General features: G+C 37.7%; 1 protein-coding gene and 2 long non-coding RNA genes across 3 annotated transcripts in view; all 3 read right to left on the bottom strand.

Moving 5' to 3' along the window:
* The window catches only part of LOC140924202 (thioredoxin-related transmembrane protein 1-like), a 9,715-nt gene extending 5,564 nt beyond the window's left edge, over positions 1-4,151 (bottom strand). The window contains exons 1-4 of the mRNA XM_073374239.1: positions 3,984-4,151; positions 2,305-2,420; positions 1,276-1,321; positions 368-496 (exon numbers count right to left, since the gene is read on the bottom strand). Of these exons, the coding sequence (XP_073230340.1) occupies positions 368-496; positions 1,276-1,321; positions 2,305-2,420; positions 3,984-4,126 (434 nt within the window). The 5' untranslated portion in view covers positions 4,127-4,151. The remainder of the gene's footprint in view (positions 1-367; positions 497-1,275; positions 1,322-2,304; positions 2,421-3,983) is intronic.
* Positions 4,152-7,658: 3,507 nt separating this feature from the next.
* Positions 7,659-8,595, bottom strand: LOC140924203 (uncharacterized). Its single transcript, XR_012164207.1, has 3 exons — positions 8,493-8,595; positions 8,230-8,293; positions 7,659-7,963 (listed from the first exon to the last, which is right to left on the bottom strand). It is a non-coding gene; the product is annotated as an uncharacterized lncRNA (long non-coding RNA).
* A 658-nt stretch (positions 8,596-9,253) lies between these two features.
* On the bottom strand, positions 9,254-12,635 carry LOC140924363 (uncharacterized). The gene is made up of 3 exons (XR_012164258.1): positions 12,329-12,635; positions 12,072-12,135; positions 9,254-10,167 (listed from the first exon to the last, which is right to left on the bottom strand). It is a non-coding gene; the product is annotated as an uncharacterized lncRNA (long non-coding RNA).
* Positions 12,636-13,018: the final 383 nt, after the last annotated feature.

The following is a 13,018-nucleotide window of genomic DNA, read 5'->3' as shown; positions in this document are numbered from 1 at the left end:
CAAACCACCTGTAAGTAGACACAGGGTGCAACAAAAGTGCTGTCTGATAGCCCGGGGCTAGTGGAACTAGCTGTTGGGATAGCATATTTTAAAAAAATAATTATTGAGTTGTCCGACAGGCAAGCAACATTTCCCCAGTTTACCAGTACCGGTAACTCAATTTTAGTAAAAAGGGGGGTTAATAGGCCTAACTGCCTTGGGCTACTAAACCTCAGTAACAGCTTTGCCAATGGGAAAGTTATTTGGTTTTTAGTTTTTAACTCACCCTGGGATACCCCTGGCACTGAAAAAACGTACTTATGGGAAGTGTTCACCTGTGGGAAGTGGTAGAGTAAAGGTTTGACTGTATATAGTACAATGTACGTACAGAAATGAGTTAGGAGACTTCCACCAAGGAACGGGTTCAGTTTCTCTCCATTTTTGTTCACTAATAAAGTCTATAAATCCTTGCAATGATCTTGGACCTTCATACTTTCGAAATGTCCCATCTTTAACACTGATGGAGGGGAGAAACAAAGTGTTAGTTAAAAATAAAAATTAATTTTGTAATGATGATGATATAAAATGTTATAATTCTGAATATGATGATGATGATGATGATGATGATAGTTGTGTTAATAGTGACAAAGATGAATTTGGTGATAATAACGGAACAACAAGGGAACAAGGTGGTGATGAAGAAGGTGATGATGATGATAACAATAACTATGATAATGAGGACTATTGATGCTGATGGAGAGGTTGGTGTTGCCAGCGTTGGTGATAATAACAGTGAATGTAATGATGACGTTAATGACAGCGACGAAGATGATGATGATGACAGCGACAACTTACAACGAAAATAAAAGTGTCAGTCTGCCTGGTGTGGCCGAAGCAATAATTATTTTGATAATACAATACATAAAGTTATGCCAACAATAAACTGCTATGAAAGATTGCTACCCTCTGAGAATGGAAAAGTGGCTGCTTGAGGATGTTTGACCGCTAAACAAAGGTTCTGGCCCAGTGATTTACCCATAACATTGTCTGCGAGGACTGTGGCCACTAAATAGATGGTGACTGCTTAGTTAGAGCCCACGCAATAACAGTTTGACTGTACAGTTAAATCTCTCTAAGATAACTTCATTTTGTCTTTATCACTGTACGGTGTCTGCTTTATAAAGACTCAAAGAAAATGACTTAAGAACAGCAGGGATGAACTTTAGATGTTCATTTTAGAGAGGTATCTGTCTTATAAGGGTGACTGTTAAGAAAGAGTTGAAATAAGCAACTCACTGGTAGATGGTTGGTAATGAAAATATCATAAACCTTCCACTCAATGCTGCAAAAAAACCCCAAAAACAAACAGTTAATAGTCAAATGAGAACATTTTAAGAATATTATGTAATGCAAAAAAAAGAGCTTTTAGGGGGATGTATAATTTTTATTATCATGGGGATATCACGCCAGTAGTATGTCTCTGAAAAAATTAAAATACTCTTAAGTATTTGGCAAAGTAACCCATCAAAATCATAAACCTTTTACCTGAAATGATTAAACTGATGGTTTTCTTCTTTCAGTCAGGGTTTAATTCCCTGTCAAGGATGCATGTTTTTCAGGCCTCCTTCCCTTTTGCTTAAGTTGGTTGAGGATGATAAACCATCACAGTTGACTTATTTTTTAAGTCCTGCCTACATAATTTGCCCCTGAGTCAAAAAGCATTCCTTTAACTACGAAAGAATGGTGAAACACATCTTACTTAAACAGGCAAAAAGCAAGTGTGTACTCCACAGGGTACCCAAAAAAGCTACATATTCACACGAAGACCAAAAAATTGCCCGTGTCAAGATCTTTGTAGTTGGTAGTGTTTGCGATGTAATGTAACAATTTTATTTTGTCTTCAGTAGTCATTTTGTCATGAATGAGAGCCTGAGCAAAGCCCCATACCTAAGATAAATAATACTGGTAATCTATCCATCTGAGAAATTTTGGTAATCAGGTGACTGTACACCTGTCTGTCCGCACCACAGGGAAACCAATGTGAAATGTCAAATTGACCAGTGATACATGACCGTATTACAGGCTCAAGTGCCAACTCATTCAGGTCACGCATTTTTTGAAAGTTTTCTGCTGACCAGTTGTTAGCTTTTAATTGATTGCGGGCTCAAGTTTATGTTTTTCAATCTTGTCTTTCCCATAAAGTTAGTATAGATTTGTGTTCTTTTCAATAGTTTAAAGTCTATTGCCTGCAGTAAATTTAAAGTGCATAAGCAGTAGCTTCACTTTTAGCTCTGGCTAAATCTATATGTTATACCAATACATTACCAGGTTCTTTGGTGGTGTCCACTTCTCCAACATTAAAACCTAATGCATCAGCTTTTAGAGCCAATTTTCTCCAAACAGGGGCTACGTGTTGACAAGCTGGGCACCAAGGAGCAAAGCTTTTAAAAGATAAATATAAAATGTTACTCTTACAGTAATGAAAGCAAATTTGACTTCTGACTGGTCAGCTCAATTGGTTGGGTGAAAAAAATTAGAGCTGAAGAGTTGGGTTTGATTCACAGCACGATCAACTGTATGAGTCATCAAATCTCCCGCACAAAATTGACTTTTAAGCTTTTCTGTGCTTTAGTTTGAAATTGAGCCTATTTTTTCTCTAAAATTCAACTTTTTCACTTATTTATTTATTGTACAGTTCTGGGACATTTTTGCACATATTCAGTCACTGACAAACTCTAGTTCATCATTACAATGATGAAAGCGAATTTTAATAGTATGTAGTTCATGTAAGACTTCATATAATGTCCTAAGTCATTCCCATTAGTGGGAAGGGGGGGGGGGGTGGTTTATAGGTCCTTAACTAAGGGAGTACCTCCCAGGGGAAAGGGCAAGAGATGGGAGTTCTGAAGCAGTAGAAATAGGGGGAAATTATGCAATAATGCTTGATAATTAACAATCCCAAAAGGGATAAAGGGGCAGGAGCTGGTAATGCAAGGATGCAGGAGGTTTGGATCCCTTTCCCTTCCTCCTGGTAAGAATGTTTTTTTATTATTATTATTTGCAAGTAAAACACACACAAAAAAGAAAAAAAATTACACAGAATAAATAAATGAATAAAACCAAAAAAAAGAAAATTTACACACTTACATGCAATACTTACAAATATTAAACTAGATTACAGCAGTGCTAATTCCATGTATTACTGTACTTAGTATGATCTATAATTAATTTTTACAATTTTTTTTTTTTGCTTTCTTTGTGGTGAAAGTAATATAAATATTCATGGTAGGTGCAGATATTACTAATTTATGTTTTTGGAGTTAGGGGACAAGACTCAGCAAGGAAAAGAAAGGTTTCCATTTTTTTTATATTGCTAGTGTCTTATTTTCTAATTGGTATATATGTCTCGGATAAAACAAGAAATGGTCATGAATTGGGAGATAAGAATGTTGCAATAGGTCATTTGGCGTTTACTTGGTGTACCGGACACAGATGATGTGAAACAAAAGAACAAGCCATGACACAATACCAAGCAGATTCTTCCCTGAACAGAAAACAAAGAGGTCGTTTGTTTTACGTTATTTGTGTCCGGTAAAAGAAGTTTTGACCAGTTATTCCAACCAGATTTCTGCTACTAAGGGTTGGGGCAGGGAACTCCTGGAGGATGCGGGGTTTTCAAAAGTAATTTGATTGGGAGTAGCTTGAATCGGTACTTTTGATCTCTTTAAATGAATAGGAAATAAATAGCACTGTATGATCGAGTATAAAACATCAAAGTTTGATTATGAAAAAAACTGTTCAACGTTCTGTGAATAAGGAATAGTGAAGAAAAAGGATCCAGCGTTGTTCATGAAAACGTATATAACAGTAGCACGGAAAAAACGAGGAAATCCACGAGCCAAGCAGGATGTTCTACAATTTCGCCAAAACCAGGAAATCGACTATTGCTTACGATGATTCGATGACGATACTACGTTTATTATTAATTATCTGAGCATACTTACAACTTCACCATCCATTCTCCTTCTAGCATAAGATGCCAGTTGTCATATGTAAGTTGTTGATTTTTGCCATCTGAACATCCTGAAGAAAAGAACATGACCAAAACAACAACCCCCAAAGACACTCCCGCCATTTTGGACGCCATCTTGATGAGCCCGCAAAAACAATAGACCAGTGCTTTTCGTTCTTTGATCATGCGTCAGAGGTTTCAAAATGGCGTCCCTGTCTCGTTATTCTTTGTCTTGTCTATCTTTCGCAAAATCTAGCAGTTTTTTAACGGTAAATATTCCGATATTCCCTCTCTGGATATTTTGTTCCTTCAGCTAAGATTTTGTTTGACATTTTGTAGAAAAAGTCAAGAAGCTGTTTAGCTCAGACGGTCAAGTTAACGACTAGTCAATGTTTGCAACCATGTTCTGGAAGTGGAGTTCGAACGATATGTGGATCTGCGCTACAACAAAATTCGAAAGTTAGTATGTAAGTATCTTCATATTCATTATTCTGTACTTAAAAGGTAAGAAGAGTTTTACAATTCCCCTATTTTCAGTTATCCCAGGGAGGTGCATGTGATCTCAGGGATTCCGCGTTTAGCCAACCAATCTTGTTCCCAGGGTTCTCTCCTACCCGCCCTCTCTCGCTCTGTAGGGCGGGTTGGAGAGAACCCTGAGAACGAGGTTGTTAGCCAACAGGTTTTGGGAAAGCACATTTATCTGTCTCTTCTGCGTGTGTTTGAGTAGCTTGCATGGCAGGTGTTGAAAGGGGAACGGGAAGGGGGAATTTGGGCGCAAGAGAGTGCATAGGGCCCTTTCCTTTCTCCCCCGCGCGCCCAAATTGCCGCCTTCCCCTTCCCCTTTTAATGCCTGCCACGCAGGCTAGTGTTTGAGCCAATGTGATTATTATTTAGCTGCCTGTGGCATCCCAATAATTATTATAAATTGACCTTTTTCCAGTAAAAAAAAAGGCAGTGGAAACATCCAGAAGGTGTCGTCTTATCCCTCTTATGGGTCATTTGACTTTTGACAGGAAGGGATACGTCATTTTCCAGCTGAAACATTTGACAGACTTGAAATGAAAACCACATTCATGTGGAGTTATTTCTCTGATAATTACACCTGTCTTCTCATTGGCTAAGAGCCTGCAGTTAATTTTTTAAAAACAGTGCAACCTACAGGTTAGTTATCTGCTAGCTGTCAACTGACTAATCTGTAGGTTGTATGCACAATGCATGATTTCCAAGAGCCATGTCAAACAATGTTCTACATGGCTGTTTCTTTGATGTTATTGAACTTCAAAACAATGTATAGTAAAATGCAATGTGACAATCCACAGACGGGGAATTCATCATTGGCTGGTTTTCAACAAGTGTTTGAAGGAAACACTGCTTGAAAGCACAAAGAATGGTTGTCAAAGAGTCTACAAAATACTGAGAGAACCTACGAAATTTTCTTCTCAGTTCTATGAGTCCTTGCTCAAGGCCACCTCTTGCTTGTCTTCCACCTACTGGACTCTTGTCTATCTGACAAGTAAGCTTTCAAACTGACTTGCCCAGTATGAAAATTTATTATTTTGTGGACTACTGTACAGCACTTTGTTTGAGCCCTGTTATAGTTGTTAAGGTTCTCAAGATGACAACTGCAAAGCAAAGCATTTGTCATTGCCTTATTTCAAACTGAGAGGGACTAGGTATGAGTCTGTGTATTATGGGATACCTAAAGGTCTGATTTTCAGAGGGGAGGGTCTGAGTTCTAAGTTTTCAAGGTCTGAGTTTTTCTGACATTCCCATCTTATGTGGTCATCTTACATTGTGTTTTTTACCATAACTGAGCAATTTCTTGCACACTGATTGGTCAAGAGCTATGGTCGATAACATTCATTTTCATGGTCAAGTACAGACCATGAAAATGAAGTGAAGGTTGTGGGCAATTTTTTTTTTTCTTTCTCCCACGTAGGATTATCCAAGAAACTTGAACGGCAATGGACGTCAAAATTGCCAATATTATTGTAAAAAACAAATCAACACCAATTTTCCATGGTTTGTTCTTTTATCGACCATAAAAATGACGTCAAAATGTTCAAAATTTGCAGTGTAAACACTTGGCAACGGCTCGTGGTTCCACTTGAATTTGCACATTTTGACATGATTTCCATGTTCGATGAGAGTACAGACCATGGGAAAATGTTGGTGATTTGTTAAATCTCCTACTGTTATTTTTAGTGTCCAAGCTGTGACTAAAAGCTTCTCCTCACAAACGTCAAGAAATTTTCAAAAAAGGTTCCCACCTATCCTGGCTTGTAACTCCATAGCAGTCACGGTCATAGACAACCTAATTTCACCAGGTGAACTGGAGGAGGGTTCTGAAAGTGAAGATGAAGCTACGAGTGGGAGAAAACGTATAAGGTCGCGACACCTGTGGGATGATGATCCGTAGCAGTTCTTTTGTTACTGCACCAAGCAAGAAAATTCTTTAGTCATCCGGAATGCTGACTGAAACATAACTTTCTAAATTTTAATTTTACTCTAATCAGGAAGTAAAATAAATATTAACACTGATCTTTTAAAGAAATTAGTGAGGAAAAAAACAGAGAGAACTACAATATTGTAAGGATGGTTATGTAGCCTTTCAAAAAAGTCCTTCGTCCGCTTTGTGGTCTCCCTTGGCAGCTTTACATGCCTTAAAAACTCGCTACGCTTGCTTAAACTCGTGAGGTTGACTTGCAGCAAGTCTACTGGTTTTGCAAATCACTCGAGAACACTAGATTTTCTTAACAAGGATAGGTTATTTTTTAACAACCATGCAGCCGGGTACTTTAATGCAGGAAAACAAAGTCATTCAATCAACCATCTCTGCCTACATGTGAGAATTTTTTAGATTTATACTTAAGTTACCTAGTGAAACTAGAAACTTGGGCCGAAAAAACCGGATGCTCTCGCAGGCTAGACTTTACCATGCATTCAGTTACTACAGTTTCAAAACTTAGTTTGTTTGTCTCATGTCCAAATTCACCTTTTCTCACTTGAGTCTTGCCGCTTTTAAAAATTATTTCAGTAGAACTCCTTTAACCACAATAACAGGTTGCATTTTTCGGAATTTTCACTGGATCATTAAAAAATAACCCGGTTATTAACTTGCTAACCAGTAACTATACTAGGAGTAATCGGATCTTAGGAGGAGTGCGTTCGATATGTTTGATGGGCGTACAGGTAGCAGTTGAGAGAGAAGGGTGGATGATTCTTCCAATAGATAAATATGATTATGGCTTATTTTGAACGTAGGGGTTGCATACGGCGAAACCTCTATTTAGACTGGTGCAATAAATGTTCTACGGGGCGCAGTTGTTCGAAGGCCTTTTAGCACTTAGCCTGGGTTACTTTTTCTTTTGTTCAAAAGCATTTCGTCGGATAATTTTCTCTGCTATTTTTATGGGCATCCAATTATCAACTTGTTGACAAAATGAATTACACTGAATTTACTTTCACATCTGAATTCAAATTTCGCAATAAGCCTGGGTTTTCTTAACCCAGCTTTGAACAACCCGGCCCAGCTATTGTTAAAAGCAAACAGTTGACAACGTTTTAGATGTAATCATTAATTTTGATTATTGGGAATTCCACATGTAGACAATTACCGAAATTTACTATAACATGAAAAATAATGAAAAGTAAAATGTAAAAGTAACATGAAAAGCAGGCGCGCAAGAGGAGACGCATGACTTCCCGACTTATCTAGAAAGATCAAAGGGCCTCTGCTCGCAGGGTATCATTATATAAGTCAATTCATTTCAGTACAAGCTAGAGTAATGGTTTTCTGGTGCTGCACTTAGTCCAGGCCACAGCTGGCAATAATCTATTACGTACACAGTTGATGGTAAGTTTTTATGGTTTGTTTTCCTTCCTTGAAACAGGCTCCTGGTTTTTGAGTCTTTTCCACAAATGAAAAGGCAGCTGGCAAAAATGGCGTCTTATAAAAATGACATGAAAACCCTGAAAAGAACAGAAAGAATTGCTTTATTAGGCCATTTCGGAGTCCCAAAAAACCTCACTTTCAAAGCTTGGCCAAGCGCGAAACCCTTTGTTGTAAAAAAATAAGAAATTTTCTGTGATGCGTGATACGTACCCCCCTCCCCCCCCGGCTTTGTCACCCTGTCTTCAATGTCCTCCCAGAGGACTATTTTTGTGCTTTGTTACCCTTTGAGTCGTGAGACGATCATAACGTTTCTCTTTTTAATAGTAAACAACGGTCTGCTTACCTTGTACTTTTTCTGCTGAATATTCTGACCCACTATCCAGCGTGTTGTTCAACTGAGGGGTAATCTGCAGTAAAATTAAGCTTACGTGTTTGTTTTCTTAACAGAAAACACAGACCCGAATGACATACTATTACATCACCTCATTGTAAATAATAATGCACGTCTTCTCGTTCTGCATTAAAAATACACAATGATTTTGTTTTGGGGAATATTTTAGATTTCAAGTTCAAGTTTTGACAGAGTTAAATGAGTAAATCACAAACCTCTTCGGTTGAAGTCATTTTCAGTCAAAGCCACTGGTGAACAAGAATTTTTTCTGAGGCGTCCCAAGAACGAGCTTGACGACAACTTTGCAATGAAAAAGGCATGAAACAATTCCCTCTTTTGTAGAGCAAAAAGGTCGTGGTTTCTTTGCTTTTACACGACCCCCTCTGTTAACCTATCAGAAGTAAGTCTCAAACCAATCTTGAGTTACTCACGTTTTTTGTAAGCATTTGCGCACGTGCCAAATACGAAGCGCAAAACTTTGCTATCAGGCTCAAAAACATTGCATCGTGATCATGTTTGTGGTAAAAATGTATAGGTATTATTTAGGAATTATGCCTAACGCTAACGATATCGTAGTAAGGTCACAATTTTGTCAACTACATAATCCGACAGACCTCACTTAGTCAACTTCATGTGTGTATCTGAACAAAACGATTCAGTTTGGGTTCGATTTTTTAGTAAACGAAAAGGACCTTTTATTAAAACTGGTCGGTAGAAACATGGATAATAGAAAAACTGGGTCTTTCAATTTATTATCCACGGTAAAAACAAGCATTGAACTTTCAGCGTTGTTCTTGATCATGCACCCATTTAAAATAATTTGATTCGATATTATGCTATCGAGTCGATACTTGAAACTCCTTTACTAAACTCCTTCCTAGTTCACTAAACTCACAGGTGCCTTTTACCAAAAGATTTATTTTAGTTAAATATCGAAGGATTTTTAACTGTTGAGTAAGTAAATCGAGCCAAACTAAAAATAAATGCAAGTTTATTTCATTTACAGGTTTTTCAAATATTATGGAGTACATTTACTTCTGTCACTACTCGTAAAAAGGTTTACCGTAAGTTTTGTAGCCATAATATATTTCATCCTGGAATGGTCCTAACAGGCCTTAGACGATGTCATAACAATCTTTGGAAAACAATCTAACTGATCTAAGAACGCAAAAATCTTAATTAAAAGCCACCACATCACCAATTTCGATAGCAGAGTTGAGGAGCTAAGGATAATACTCGCGTGGTTTACATCCAAACAAGTTTAAAACTTACTAACACTATTGTTGTGGTGTTTGCAGCTGAGAGAGTTTAGCTCATTCTGTCTTGTTGCGACAAATTCAGTTAGTTGTACTAAAATCACTCATAAAGCAAGTAATGAATTCGGCTTTCGTAGGATATTTAACAATTATTCCTTGAGCCCGAATGGGCTCTGAGTCAATAGCCCATGCCTTCGGCCTCATGGGCTATTGACTCAGAGTTCCATGAGGGTACTGCCTCAATTGCCTCAATTCATTAATTGCTAAATATCCTACGAAAGCCGAATTCATTAATTGCTTTCTTATTCATTCAAAATAATTCCTAGTGAATTGCCATGTTTGAAAATTGTTTCGCGTGATTTGATCCGTCAATCAAATCGTACTTTTTAATTGTTTCCTCTCTGAATTTGTTGAGATCACTTCGTGTGTATGTACTGAAACAATACTTCTTTTTAATCACGGTAAATAGTGGCTTTAGGAATATTTACCTCGATTTCAAAGAATAATTGTTAACTAGTCCATATCATTATGGTTTGTTTTCCTTCCTTGAAACAGGCTCCTGGTTTTTGAGTCTTTTCCACAAATGAAAAGGCAGCTGGCAAAAATGGCGTCTTATAAAAATGAGATAAAAACCCTGAAAAGAACAGAAAGAATTGCTTCATTAGGCCATTTCTGAGTCCCAAAAAACCTCACTTTCAAAGCGTGGCCAAGTACACTCCCTTATTTGGCCTAAGAATAAGAAATCATTTTCACATTGAAGGTTTCACACTTAGCTTCGTCTTAAAACAGAGGCTTGAGGGAATTCAGAAAAAGCCTATTTACTATAACTTTTAGTATATTATCATTATTACTGTTGTTAGAATTATTATTTTTTTATTCATTTATCGATTAATAACCTTTTAGTTCTTCTTGCCTTTAGGAGTGGTTGCGATGGAAACATACCATTTAAAGCTCTAACATAAACATCCTTCTCAAAAATATTTGAAGGTTTGGCACTGGCCGGCCTTAACACTCACATTTATGTTTGTGGCCTTAACAGCTATGTGCCGCTGAAAAAGGAATGGTTTTTAACAGGGTTTACAATTTAACTGTTAAGTGTCTTGAAAAGGGTGTCTTTCTGGACTGAAAGCCTTCGAAACAGGGTGTCAACATTGGCGGTGCGCGGTCTACAAGTGTGGAACTAATAATTTGTCATTAAAATCCCCTTGCTCAAGATGAGCTTTAATTCAGCCCCTCCGCTGTTTACTATCAAGTACCGTAAAATTCCGAGAATAAGCCCCTCCATGTATAAGCCCCTCCAAATATAAGCCCCCGAAACTCGTAACGGAAAAACACCTCCGTTAAATCGCCCCTCCAAATATAAGCGCCCCGGGGGGTTGTAGTTGGAAATTGCCCTCAAATACAAAGTAAAACAAAGAAAAAACGGTAAATTTACTTCCAACTGTAAGGCTAGCCCAATCGATTTTGAAACGCAAATTTCTCTCCATAGATAAGCCCCTGAAAAAATAAGCCCCTCAAAAAGGGCCTTTGAAAAATATAAGCCCCGTGGCTTATTTTCGGAATTTTACGGTATTTTGAGGGTTGAAGGACATCATGCAAATAAATCATTGGTTGTTCACGTGATCTTTTCGAGGCAGGTACAGTAACACATGATTTACATACTTTCCCTGATAAATGAACTTGAACCATGTTTTTGAAATAGTGCACGTACAAATAAGAAGTCGCTACACAACGTGACTGCCTTGAAGAACGATTTTGTTTTGCAAGCAAATGGTTTTTGATGGACATTGGGTCCGTTGTCACTTGTCTCGATGTGTCACGTCAAAGCATCGTATCTCGTAACATACGTTTTCCACCGAAAACTTACTGGCAATGGAAGATAGAAAACAAACGTATTGAAAAGCAAAGGACACTAAGAGAAACAAACTATTAAATAATTTAAATTTCCTCTTTGAAAAATAATTTTGTCCTCGTAGCTACGGCGTTAAACTTTTATGCTCCGGACCATAGGTACCTGTCATTGTCCTTTTTTTTGTTTGGTACAGAGAATTCACAGGGTGGGAAAAGGGTTTTCCGTGACGCGTGATGGGTCCCAAATAATCAGCGTGATGCGTGATCGGGCCCAAATTAACCGCGTAATTAGGCATAGCAGCGTGATGCGTGAGATTTCACTACTATTACGCGACACGTGATTTTCCTTTGAAATTTCCGTGATGGTTAAATGGTTAATATCAATGGAAACTAGAAGCAGAGACATTTAAAATACAGAGTTATGGGACAAACTTCTTGCCCTTTTTTCTCGTTTCTCGACCTCTGATTTCTTCAGATCAAGTGATAATAGAATGCTTGTTAATGTAGTTAATATTTTGAATTATTTATCCTTGATGCGTGATAGGTACCCCCCCCCCCCCCCACCGCCCGCCTTGTCACCCTGTCTTCAATGTCCTCCCAGAGGACTATTTTTGTGCTTTGTTACCCTTTGAGTCATGAGGCGATCATAACATTTCTCTTTTTAATAGTAAACAACGGTCTCTTTACCTTGTACTTTTTCTGCTGAATATTCTGACCCACAATCCAGCGTGTTGCTCAACTGAGGAGTAATCTGCAGTAAAATTAAGCTTACATGTTTGTTAACAGAAAACACGGACCTGAATGACATATTATTACATCACCTTATTGTAAATAATAATGCACGTCTTCTCGTTCTGCATTAAAAATACACAATGATTTTGTTTTGGGGAATGTTTTAGATTTCAAGGTCAAGTTTTGACAGAATTAATGCGTAAATCACAAACCTCTCTGGTTGAAGTCATTTTCAATCAAAGCCACTGGTGAATGAGAATTTTTTCTAAGGCGTCCCGAGTACTTGCTTGACGACAACTTAGCAATGAAAAAGGCGTGGAACAATTTCCTCTTTTGTAGAACAAAAAGGTCGTTTTTTCTTTGCTCTTTTGGCACTTTGTACAGTTCGTATAAATACGACTCCCTCTCTTAACCAATCAGGAGTGAGGCTGAAACCAATCTTGAGTTACTCACGTTCTTTCTAAGCATTTGGCGCGCGTGCCAAACACGTAGCGCAAAACCTTGCTATCAGGCTTAAGAACATTGCATCATGATCGTGTTTGTGGTAAAAATGTATAAGTATTATTTAGAAATTATGCCTAACGCTTACGATATCGTACTAAGGTCACAATTTTGTTTACTACATAATCCGACAGACCTCACTTAGTCAACTTCGTGTGTGTATCTGAACAGAACGATTCCTTTTGGTTTCGATTTTTTAGTAAACGAACTTTAATTAAAACCGGTCAGTAGAAACATGGATAATAGAAAAACTGGGTCTTTCAATTTATTATCCACGGTAAAAACAAGCATTGAACTTTCAGCGTTGTTCTTGATCGTGCAACCATTTAAAATCATTTGATTCGATATTATGCTATCGAGTCGATACTTAAAACTCCTTCACTAAACTCCTTCCTAGTTCG

Source organism: Porites lutea, chromosome 14 (genome assembly GCF_958299795.1).
Source record: "Porites lutea chromosome 14, jaPorLute2.1, whole genome shotgun sequence".
Classification (NCBI taxonomy): domain Eukaryota; kingdom Metazoa; phylum Cnidaria; class Anthozoa; order Scleractinia; family Poritidae; genus Porites; species Porites lutea.
Note: the sequence above shows the minus strand (reverse complement) of the source record. Positions and strands in the feature narration are given on the sequence as shown.